At 40.7% G+C, this 12,290-nt stretch overlaps 1 protein-coding gene across 1 annotated transcript; it reads left to right on the top strand.

The window, feature by feature from the left end:
* The first annotated feature begins 351 nt into the window (after positions 1-351).
* On the top strand, positions 352-10,667 carry ncf1 (neutrophil cytosolic factor 1). Its single transcript, XM_079566359.1, has 11 exons — positions 352-508; positions 1,415-1,495; positions 2,616-2,691; positions 5,264-5,429; positions 5,559-5,623; positions 5,706-5,828; positions 5,920-6,027; positions 7,531-7,648; positions 7,735-7,842; positions 9,448-9,614; positions 10,418-10,667. The coding sequence occupies exons 1-11, from the start codon at positions 437-439 to the stop codon at positions 10,570-10,572; spliced, it is 1,239 nt and encodes a 412-aa protein (XP_079422485.1). The 5' UTR covers positions 352-436; the 3' UTR covers positions 10,573-10,667.
* Positions 10,668-12,290: the final 1,623 nt, after the last annotated feature.

The following is a 12,290-nucleotide window of genomic DNA, read 5'->3' as shown; positions in this document are numbered from 1 at the left end:
AGAAAAAAAAATGTCATTTGCATAATAATTTGGAATGCAGTGTAGAATGTTTGTTATTGAGGAGGGTCAGTGGTTGATGGTCGTTGGAGGGATATTTAATTGTGCCCATAGGAGAAGACTTTGGGGGAAAAGACTTTAATATGGGGGACGACCACACACTTCCTCATTAATAGAAAACACTGGAGTAACATCATTGACAAACAACCTGAAATAGTTCAAGTAAAAGTCCACTTGGTGCCTGTATCTTTCTGTTTCTCTCTATTGCTGAAGTGGAAACCGCAGAAGAGGAACCAGCCCGATATGACGACACTCTGTACTATCTCTACGCCGATGAATATAAGGCTCTCACTTCTCCCGAGCTTCACTTAAACGACTGGTGGAGTAGTTCGAGTGACATTCCGGACAACGTTTCGATTATTTTCTCGTGCAAGAAGTCATGGAGGAGGTGTTTGTGAGGGGTGTGGAGCTGCTGGGATTTGAGAGACGGGTTACTCCCATTCGACACTATGTAAGACCCATTCAATACAAACTTGTTTCTGTCTCGCTAAAAATAGAAGTATTAGTAGTATTTGTGGAACACTGCAATACAATAACTTCTTGATGCCATAAAAAAGTTGTAGTAGCAGTAATGGCTGTAGTTGTATGACTGGGCGTTAACTTCCATTTTGTATGTTTTGTATTTAAGTACATTGACTGATAATATAGCTTCATGACAGAGGTGGTGGTAAATATCTGACTTACGACTTGGAAAAACGCCTTGAACGCCACACAAACTGGTCACTACAACATGGAAACCCAAGGGATTGTCTGAGTTTAGATAAAGACAGTAATGGCGCCCCCTAGTGTAGAAGAAGTGTATTAGCGAATTAGTGTAGCTAGTTATAAAACTAAGTATAAAACCACTGCAAAAGTTAAATAAACATTACTTTTGGCCATAGCCTTTGATATAATGTTTTTTTTCATGTTATGAATTAAAGCTGATGTGTAGAAATATGAATAAAGCATCAGCATTAGCATATAAAGCGTTAGCATCTTATTAGCTAGCCGTTGTAGCATTAGCTGTTTTGTCTACAGATAAGTTTATTCAGCTCTGAGGCCGTAAATCGTAATTTTCAAGTGGGGAAATTCCCACTTGCCTGTAACGCAACGTTAGCCACAATTCAATATAATGTGATAAATTGCACTTGTAGTTGAACAATCACTGCAGAAATATAAATATTCCAAATCTACAGGGTTTTTTTTCTGTCCCTGGGTGAAGTTTTGGCATAAATTTGGAAATGCATGCAGATTGAAAACCGGATACAATTACAACATTTGTTAATCATAAGTAGATGCTCGAATTTCTACCTTCTGTCAGTGGTTTTAATTTCTATAATTGTCTAAATAAATGTCCTTTTTCTTGTACATCCTGCAGGTGTACAGGCTGATGGTGAAGTGGAGCGACCTCTCAGAGAAGCTCATTTATCGAACTTACCCGGAGATCCACACTTTCCACGTGAGTCCTTTATGTGAACGTGTTATTGAAACTTTTTACTGAGGCAAAGACGGTTTCAATCGACATAATGCAAAAATATGACCTGTCTGTGTCTCTGGGCAAATATCCAATCAGAAAGCAGAATGAGCTCCACTCTTATTGTTGCCAGATCCTACAGTTTATCCTCTTAACCCCCACCTGAACCGAGCACAATATGAGGCAGGAATAACAAGGATGAAAACGCAACAAAAAACATTTAAAAAAGGTGACAAAAACGTGATACAAAGGCGACGGAAAACATGACAATAAAGCGTTTCACTGGCCAATAGGCTTTAACCTTTTAGATTTGGGTAAAGACAACCTGGAGAAAATGTGCTTGGTTAAGGCGGGGGGGGTAAGAGTTTAAACCAGTTTGGAAATAAACCTTAACCCTGTGCCCGATGAAGTCCGACTCAGTGCCAGTGCAGCCTCCAGTCGTTACAGGTACAATAAATATGTGCAAGGCCGGATTTATGAAGGGGTTTACAGGGGCTAAGCCCGGGGGCCCAGCAGGTGGAGGGGCCCATGGGCATATGGAGAAAAATGCGTGCTCAGTGTGGGCTGTAAACTAGTTCCCTTTCTCTTTGCAGACTCCCTCACATTTATCAGATGATTTTTTTACCCAAGAATTAACCAGGTCTTAACCAGGACTAAGCCAGATCTAAACCAGGACTAAACCAAGACTTAACCAGGACTATGTACCATTAAACTAAAAACCCCCAGACCCCCTTTTAAATGTGTCCCCCCACCAGTCTGGCAGTAGCAAAGGTTCTTCCGCGAGGGCCACGGAACTCAAATTGGGGTCATGTTAAACTGTTTCTTCACAAATTTGTCATTTTTTTAATCTAGTGCTATGTTTAAGGAGTTGCTTCTGCATGTTCGAATTTAAAAAATTAAAATCATTCATTTATCCTTCATTGCAGAGAGAGAGAAATCCGACAGACAGACATACGGTATATGTACAGATGTTGTTAAGGCGCTATATAAAGAAATATTGATTGTGGGGGTCCCTGAATAACCTTTAGCCCCGGGGCCCATTATACTTAAATCCGGCCCTGAATATGTGCATTCAAAGGATATTTTTTTTGTATTTTCATGATAGAAATCCCTGAAGGAGATGTTTCCGATTGAGGCCGGTCAGATTGAGAGGAGAGACCGGATCATCCCTTCTTTACCAGGTACAGACTGGTTCTATGGAAATGCTTACGCTCCCATTGCACAAAGAAATTCAAATGTTGCTGTTTCTATTGCTCTTTGCGTTGCTTTTAAAGACAATCGAACTTTTCTACCCCGCAGTGCCGCTGTGGCAGGATGCATCTGTTTATTTGCAATGCTTCACTTCTCTTTTTCTAAAATTTGAAATCTCCCTCAGACAGGTGTCACTGAGGTGGACATTTCCCCAAAACAAAGAAAAGGTTTTACGTAAGCGCGTCATTGAGTTAGATCCCATTTGAGCTGGAGTTTATCACTTCCCATATTCACACATAGCAAGTGCATCAGTGACCCAAAACATTTTAACCCTGTAAAGCCCAAACCATGAAATCATTACTAAAAATATGTATGTTTATTGAACCTTCTGACAAATTGGGAGAAAAAAGTAATGAAATACCAATTTGCTTATATGAGTTTTAGTTTGTATCATTTGTGCTGCATCGAGCATAATTTTAAGGTGCATGATGCAACTTTTTATGTGGGGAAAACAAAGGTAATATTTATGCATATTTGACCGTGTAGTATCAGCGTCTTTACTCTCCATCACAGTGGTCTCTAGCTCCAGGATCAATTGTTTGGAATGATTTCACTGCTGACAGAAAGCCTACCAAACATTTGGTCCTGGAGCGTTTGTAGAGGCCTCCGTAATGGAAAGTAAAGACGGCATGCTAACCACAGCCGAAGGGCCACGACAAGGTCAAACACGCACTAATTTGAACATTTTTTTCAAATAAAAAGTTGCATAATGCACCTTTAACCCCTTACCTCCCACCTGAACCGAGCACATTTTCTCCAGTTTGGCTTTATCCCAGTCCAAAAGCGTCTGGAAAAAAGCTGTGAAAATTGCAACAAAACTGAGACGAAAACAATGATGGAAATGTGACTAAAAAGTGACAAAAATTGATGAAAAAATGACAAAAATGTGATAAAAAATTGCCCAAAAAAATTACAAAAATGTGACAAAAAAATGACAAAAATTTGATGGAAAAAATGAAAAAAATGTGACAAAAAAATGACAAAAAAAATGGCAAAATGTGACAAAAAAATGACCAAAAAAATGACAAAAAATGTGACAAAATATGACAAAAAAAATGACCAAAAAGTTACAAAAGTGAGTTGAATATCCAACAAAAAAATGATGGAAAAAAAATCTGATGATCTGAGGAAAAAGATCCTCTCGGTTCAGGCGGGAGTTAAGAGGTTAAACACGGTTTTACGCTAAATGAAGTGGTGAAATATTTATTATTATTATTTATAGTTTTACATTTACATATTGATTGTACTGTTAGGAAGAGAATTAGCAGTTATCAGAAGATGTGTGAATTATTTAAAACTAAATCCAACTTACAACAGGGCCCAATGGTGTGGAAGAAGCAGAAAAAGGCGGCTAAAGTGCTCAAAATATACAAATATTTAAAGGTTAGACATTGGTGAAGAATAGACAGACAGATTCTTGTGTTGAAGCGGCCTAAGGTTTTTTGTATGTTGTTCCACAGTAAGTTGGTTATTTTCCTCTTCTATCTTGTAACACTCAGACTGGACAGACTAAAGACATTTCTAACATTGAAGCAGCAAATGAAATCATGTTGTAATTGTATATTTAAGTGTTGATGCTTGTTTCATAGATTTATATAACGTGAATACTGCACAAATATTTTAGAATGTGATTTGATGGTATTGTAGGAAAATGTGATTTTATAATCTGGAGCCAGGAAGACTTAGCCATTGTCAAGGCACGTTCTTATGTGGATCTCAATAAACATCGTCACGCCTTATTTGAAAGCCAAGACCAACAAAACTGATCTAAACGGATCTCTTGTCGTCACTTCAAATTATTTTTCATCTAATGTTTGCCACTTTTTTGTTGTTTTGTTCACTTTTTGTGGCTAAAATAGTGCTCAAGACAGAGCGAGTCCAAACAAGACTTAAAAATAGTGCTCAAGACAGAGCGAATCTAAACAAGACTTAAAAATGCATATAAGTCAGTATTGAAAGTAGTGAAAGTATTTTATCTACGCTCTTGCCTCTTACTGTAATTGATTAATTCTACGTTGATGTTTTTATTGATTGTATTTGTTTTCTTATATTTATGCGACTGTGAAGCACTTTGAATTGCCTTGTGTATGAATTGTGCTCTACAAATAAACTTGCCTCGCCTGCCTTGCCTTTATCATATCCTAAACATCTCTGAAAGCGCAGCTGTCTCTGCACCATCATTTGAGCTGAGTTTCTGCTTCCTCTTTTTGATATAGATGGCCGCTTCATAAAAAATAAAAAAACAGGAACAGATTTCATAATATTGCCTAAGTTAAGCACAGCTCTTTTGAACTTGAAATACTCAGCAGGAAAAGGCAGTAGACAATGCAACACTCTTGAAACTGACCAACAGTTTGAGGGCTTTTGCCAAGTGGGCAACACAATTTTTGCCTTTGCTTTTACATGACCATTGCCATTATGGTGCGGTGAAGTGCTACAGGACATTGTAAAAAACGCCCTCTCTGATCTCAAACTCATCCGTTCTCGCGCTGTGCCTCTCAGCTCCTCGTTGGGTGGAGAACGATAAGTCCAGGGAGTCTAAGAAGTCCACCGTGTCCGAGTACTGCCAGGCTCTGATCCAGCTGCCGCCTCACATCTCCCGCTGCTCGCTCCTCTGCAGCTTCTTCAGGGTCCGGCCCGAAGACGAGAACCCGACGGCGCCAAGCACGTAGGTTTTGAAAAAAGAGGACCTGAAGGTCGCCGGTGTGAGAGTCTAAACGATGGAGAGGAGATGGTCGGAAGAGGCCGCACCAAAGATGTATGAAGTTATTTTTTTTTATCACCATTTCGACTTTAGGCTGAAGAAAACGGAGACGCTTCAGACCGAGTCCAAACAAGAGCAATCCAGAGCCAAGGCGTCTGGTAAGAGAGTTTGAAATCCCGTTCTTCAGACCATGATCGTCCGATTCATACGGTAAAAGTTGACTTTGGCGTGTCCGCGCAGAGATCTCCGGTCCCATCGTGCTGGACACATATCGAGTGATCGCCGACTTCACCAAAACGTCCAAACACGAGATCAACCTTCACACCGGCGACCTGGTGGAGATCGTGGAGAAAAGCCCCAACGGTCGGTCAAGGGTTCAGTCACGTTTTAGTCATTGGGTTTGACTCCTGGATCATTGTGTGTGTGTGTGTTTTTTTTTTATTGTCTGGTTCAGGCTGGTGGTTCTGCCAGTTCGAATCCAAACACGGCTGGGTCCCGGCCTCATACATGGAGCCTTTGGACACACCTGAGGAGGAGGAGGAGGCAGACCCTGACTACGAAGGTAAACTTTACACAGATTACATAAAACAAGCCAGAGGGTTATGAGCAGTGGCTTAAAGTTATCCACTACAACAGAGGTAGGCAAGTTTATGTCATGGACGGCCGATTTTCTTCATTTCCAAAACGCCAAGGGCCGAAACTCACAATTGTAGCCCAAAGTAAAGCACCTTTTTTCTACAAATATACGTTTTGCACATAATATATGACCTACTGTGGAGTTTTGCTGGGAAATGTGAAAATATGGACAGTATTTATCACATTTTAGAGTCATTTTCACGTATTTAGTCTCTGATTTATGAATAAATGTGTCTTCAAAATTCTCTTGGGGGCCAATGGTTTTATGCTGGAGGGCCGAATTTGGCCCCCGGACCTGACGTTGCCTACCCCTGCCCTACAAGATCTACTGCCCTTTCACCAGTCGTTCATTCGTGAGAGAAACACAACGAAGGCCCGTTTGTTTAGAGCCTGTGCCTAAAACACTTTGCAGCTCATATGTGGCCTAGGTAGCTGCCCCTGTGGATGAGTTGCAGAAGCATTAGCCTACCATATTTTCTGGACTATAAGTCGCTCCGGAGTATAAGTCGCACCAGTCCTGGCAACTACCTGGGCATGGATGCGTAACTGCACCGTTGACAAGCCTCTCCCGGCATCAAGTTGTTCAACTTATTCATCTAGCTGTGGCCATCTAGCTTTTAGCCCGTGATTAGCTTTTGTTGTTCTCTTCATTGTAGTAAGAATAACTGCACCTGAGTATAAGTCGCACACCCAGCCAAACTATGAAACAAAGTGCGACTTATATTCTGGAAAATACCGTAGTTTTAGTCGTACACTGTTCCCCATGTCCGCCATGTCCAAAGTCCAGATGAGTTTATTCATAAGGTTACTCAAAGCAGTACTAAGTAACTTGTTTACCTTAATAAATCCTTTCCGTAGTCCCTCTTAATAGTAGTCCCTGTTAATGGGATGATTGGGGGGGTCTTTCATCTCCCCCTGGTGTCTCTGGCCAGAAAACCACAATTGCAACTTCGCTGCCAACGGGTCGGAGTCACCAATACACACTAATGGAATCACGAAGAGGAGGCTAAGAGGCTAACGGGCAAAGCTAACTGCGGGCTAGCGCCACTTAAACAGTATTTACAGCCACGTTTGAGTGAAAAAAAGTATCTCCATTGTGTAATTGGATGTACAATATCCCTCTGTCCCTTTGTCTTTTCTGTCAGCGTAGTATTTACTCTCACGGACAATTAATGAGTAAAAAGCCGCAAACATCAACATTGAATGACATAAAATATGAAAACATTGGCAAGCATTGGGAGCGTGTCCATGAAGAGCTTTAGAAACTAACATTTTAAATTAAATAGAAAAAACGTACTCTTCTTAGGAGCCTTTACTCTCAACAAAATCAGTCATAGTAATAATAACCAGAACACAGCAAAGGAGAGAAGAGCTGAAAAGGGACTGGTGAGCGTAGAAGCTAATGTGTCGAGCTGATGTTCTTCTGCAGGAGAGCTGCACGTGGCCACCCGCTCTTACAAAGCTGAGCAGGACGATGAGATTTCCCTGGAGACTGGAGAAACCATCGAGGTCATTCATAAACTACTGGACGGATGGTGGGTGGTGAGGTAAGGCTCTCCTCCACATGATAACAGTCTGTGGCGTGTCGATGTTTCAATGTTAATCAAATGTGCGTTTTTTTTAATGTGCACAGAAAAGGAGAAGAGACTGGGCATTTCCCCTCCATGTTTCTGCAGAGAGCCGGCAAAAAGGCTGCGTTTGAACGGCCCAACCCCTACGGGACTAAGCTGCCCCCCCGAAGGTGCGTTCACCCACGGGTTTATTTCACCACTTCTGTTATCAGCCTCTGACAGGACATGAGGAAACTTAGCTCTGTATTAACCCAGATGTTTTCAACACACATCTGAAACCACAGCTTCTGCTTCTACTTTGATGGAGGGTGTGTCTGTCTGCACGTAGGCTGCATTTAATACGTGTAAATAAATAATCTTAGGAATCTCTTTCTCCTGATCATTGACCAGGACATGTGTCATGGTCAGTGCAGTCAGGAGGGAGTCAAAGGAGCTGTATGTTTCCTATAATAGCCTCGGGATGTTCCTCATCAGCCCATAAGGAGCTAAGAACAATCCCCCCAAGCCACTGCGCTGCCTCCTGAAGGTTTCTGAACTCTTCCATCTCCGCACGAGGGTTAAATGATGGACAGTTTTGCTGCGTGACGTTTCATTCAATAAAAATATGAACTCTGTCCTAAATACTGTATATGAAAGTTTAAAGCAGGTTGTGCTGCGTTAGAGCCACAGCAGCATCTGAAAGTTTTATTACAGGTCATATATGAACTTATGGCAACATTACTTTTTTTTTTTTTTTTTTACAATAACGAAACTTCAACCACATGGATCATTTGCATAAGATCCGTTATGAAAGAGCCGACTAATGCAGCTGTCTGCAGTGAACTAAAGGGCAGGATTGGCTGAATATCAGTAATAATTGAACAATGATGATTATAAAGAGTTATTTATATGACCTCTTACCCCCGCCCTCACCGAGCACATGTTCTCCAGTTCAGCTTTACCCAAATCTAAAAGCTTCTCACACCTAACACCTCATTTAATAAGGATAATGCCTTACACTTGTATTGTGCTTTACAAGCCTGTGTTACCAAGTTATTACAAAGTGCTACACTGATGTCATCACTCCATACTCGGTGGTGGTAAGCTACTGTTGTAGTCACAGCTGCCCTGGGGTAGACTGATGGAAGGGAGGCAACCGGTCTGCGCCATCGGCCCCTCCGACCACCACCACTCACTCACTCACTACTCGCCAGGCTTCCTGGTGTTCCCAAACGGTCTCCCATCCAAGTACTGACCAGGCCCTTCCTGCTGAGCTTCGAGATCTGACAGGATGGGGCAGAGCAAAGACGGTTTGGCCTTTGAAAGCTTAGACCTACAAAATGGATGTAAGATGTTTTTTGTTGCTTTTTCATCACTTTTGCTGCTTTTTTTATGCTTTTCTGTGGTGCGTTTTTCATCTTCATTCACGTCTCGTCTTTGTGACTATTTTGTTACTTTTCGATTTGGGTAAAGTCGAACTGGAGAAAATGTGCTGATTAATGCGGGTTAGTATATTTAATTAATAGTCATTTCATTCCTCATTATTGTATTTATTTAGCTTTTCCGCGGCTCTGATGTGAAAACATTTCTGAGCTTTTAGATGTCATGAAGAAGAACTTTGCCATTTTTTTCCCCCCATACAAACAAAAGATCTGTTATTACACAAAGTAAAAACACCACAGTTACAATGTTCACAGATATTTAGTAGTTTTAGTAGTTTTCATCCACTTGACGAAAAGTTTTTTGTTCGTTTTTTTACTTGGAATTACCCAGTATTTGTTTGACTGTGTTTTCAGGTCGACCATAAGAAACGCGAAGAGCATCCACGGCCAGTCCAAGCAGAGGCTGACCCAGGACGCCTACAGGAGGAACAGCCGGAGGTACCTCCAGCAGAAGGGCAGCAAACAGCAGGAGCCGAGGAGAAGAAACACCAAGTCCCCGCTTCGAGAGAGGACCAACATCGGTACGCACCAGAAATATAATCCCATTTAACACAATAATGCAGTAGGAAAACCGAATAAGACAGAAAGAAAGAAAGAAAGAAAAGAAGGAAGGAAGAAAGAAGAAAGGAAGGAAGGAAGAATGGAAGAAAGAAAGGAAGGAAGGAAGTAAAGAAGGAAGAAAAGAAGGAAGAAAGAAAGGAAGGAATAAATGAAGAAAGGAAGGAAGGAAGTAAAAAAGGAAGGAAGGAAGTATAGAAGGAAGGAAGAAAAGAAGGAAGGAAGTAAAGAAGGAAGAAAGGAAGGAAGGAAGTAAAGAAGGAAGGAAGGAAGAAAGGAAGAAAGAAAGGAAGGAAGGAAGTAAAGAAGGAAGGAAGGAAGAAAGAAAGAAAGGAAGGAAGAAATGAAGAAAGGAAGGAAGGAAGTAAAAAAGGAAGGAAGGAAGTATAGAAGGAAGGAAGAAAGGAAGGAAGAAAGAAATGAAGAAAGGAAGGAAGGAAGGAAAAAAGGAAGGAAGGAAGTACAGAAGGAAGGAAGAAAAGAAGGAAGGAAGTAAAGAAGGAAGGAAGAAAGGAAGGAAGGAAGAAAGGAAGGAAGAAAGGAAGGAAGGAAGGAAGGAAGGAAGGAACAGACGAGAGAGAGAAGACGCTATAGACTAGTGACAGTGTTTTGTTCCATATGGATTGGTCCAGCCGTTACAGGGAAATGAACCATAGACCACGTTTTGACTGTTACCATAGTTACCACAAAAGAAGGCTGTTTAAAATGATGTGACGCCGTGTGAATGTACAATTGATAATATAAATCCCTTCTGTCTCTTCTCCAGAGACCGTCCCAGAGTCGGGTTCGGAGGCTGAGCAGAAGAAGGCGGCCCCTGTGGTTCCTCCCAGGCCGAGCCGCGAGCTCATCCTGGAGAGGTGCACCGACAAGACGCGCAAACGGGTCAGCCTCCACATCGCCCCCACTGCTTCTGTCAGCTAAAACTGCTACTTTATTACATTACTGTCCAATGAATGTGTTGTGCTTTTGCAATTAGAAACTATACTTGAAAATAAATTGTTAAAAATGAAACTTCACCAGCAGAAAAACCTTTCATGGCACTGGCGATTGAAAGATTTATGTTAGTGGTGAGCAATAGACTGTAAATATTATCTTGAAGCTTGCACATACATAATACATACATACATATTACATACAGTACAGTACATACATACATACATACATACATACATACATACATACATACATACACACATACATACACACATACATACACACATACATACACATATACATATTACAACACTTTAGTGTTTTCACCGGTTTAACAAAAATGTTTATGCTACGGACCATAGAATTTGCCTTGAAACCATTACATGTAAATTCTACCTAGAAATGAAACATGTCAACTTTGTATTTGTTTTTAAATAAAGTTTTCACAGCTGTAAGGGAAGTCATATTCACATGTAATTACTTTATGTATAGTGTTGGGGAGTAACTAAATACATCTATTTAGAATACGCATTTAGAATACTCATTTTGAGTAACTGTATTCTGGTAAAGTTACACTTTAATTTGAGAGTATTTAGAATACAGTTACTTTCCAAATAATAAGGGAATACATCCCAGAACTCAATCATTACTTTTTAGCTCCATATTGCACAACATTGTTAAGAAAGAACTTTTAATGTTGACCTGCTGACCTCGTCCTGAAATAAAAATAATGGTAAGTGAGTTCATAACAGGTGTTCCAACAATCGTAGTCTTCATTTTTGTAAGTGTACGCCATGTTTAAACATAAATATAATGACAATCAATGTGAAAATATTCTACAAGTATTCAGAGTATTTAGAATACAGTACTCTGATTAGACAAAGTAACGGAATACGTTACAAAATACATTTTAAGTATTCAGTATTCAGTAACTACATGCAATTTCAAAGTATTCTCCCCAACACTGTGTATATGTATTTTGATCAAATAAAAAACATGAGTGATTGTAGTACGAGTGTAACCTGGCTAACACCATGCTGCTGTGTGCGCTCGAATTATTTCGAACTGCACAACATCACTTGTGATTTTAGTCTGGTGTTAGCCAGGCTAGTACGAGTGAATATTTGGTGCCATCTAGTGGAGACAGTCATTTACGTCAGCGCTTGAACATGTTCGTCTCCACTAGTGTCGCTTAGCCTATATAACACCCCTGACGTGAGATTACGTTGTTATAGATCACACTTGCTGTTCTAAAATGACATTAAATAATGGTCATGAAAGAGAAAAAAAGATCATGCCATGACCCCGACGTGATTTGAACACGCAACCTTCTGATCTGGAGTCAGACGCGCTACCGTTGCGCCACGAGGTCCACAGTGGTAAATGTAGGTACATGAGTATATAAACCACATACATCTGTGTGTTTTAATGTGTGGTGAACACGCGGCTCTATAACAGCCATAAAGAATATTGACTAAAAATCCAACCGTAGTCCTACAGACCCTGTTTCTCATCTCTAAACATTAAGAGAGTCCGTATTTCTGTCCATGTCGAGGCGGCGGCAGCGCCTCTCACAGTCAGGCAGGTCGTGGCTCTGGGGACGGCTTCTGTGCTTGTCAAGTTTCTGATCACTCTTTATGGGATGAAATTTGGCCTGACATTCACAGATAAAGATTAAAATTAGGAGGAAAAAAAACAAGACGAGC

The sequence above is a fragment of the Gobius niger genome (genome assembly GCF_951799975.1).
Source record: "Gobius niger genome assembly, chromosome: 11".
NCBI lineage: Eukaryota > Metazoa > Chordata > Actinopteri > Gobiiformes > Gobiidae > Gobius > Gobius niger.
This window is presented reverse-complemented; position numbering and strand designations above follow the sequence as displayed.

What these genes read in the sequence shown, in the direction of transcription:
- ncf1 (XM_079566359.1), top strand. Translation starts at nt 437, where the DNA reads ATGGAGGAGGTGTTTGTGAGGGGTGTGGAGCTGCTGGGATTTGAGAGA. An exon ending in ATCCAGAGCCAAGGCGTCTG is followed by an intron (nt 5,624 to 5,705) that starts GTAAGAGAGTTT and finishes GTGTCCGCGCAG; the next exon opens with AGATCTCCGGTCCCATCGTG. An exon ending in TCGAGAGAGGACCAACATCG is followed by an intron (nt 9,615 to 10,417) that starts GTACGCACCAGA and finishes TCTCTTCTCCAG; the next exon opens with AGACCGTCCCAGAGTCGGGT.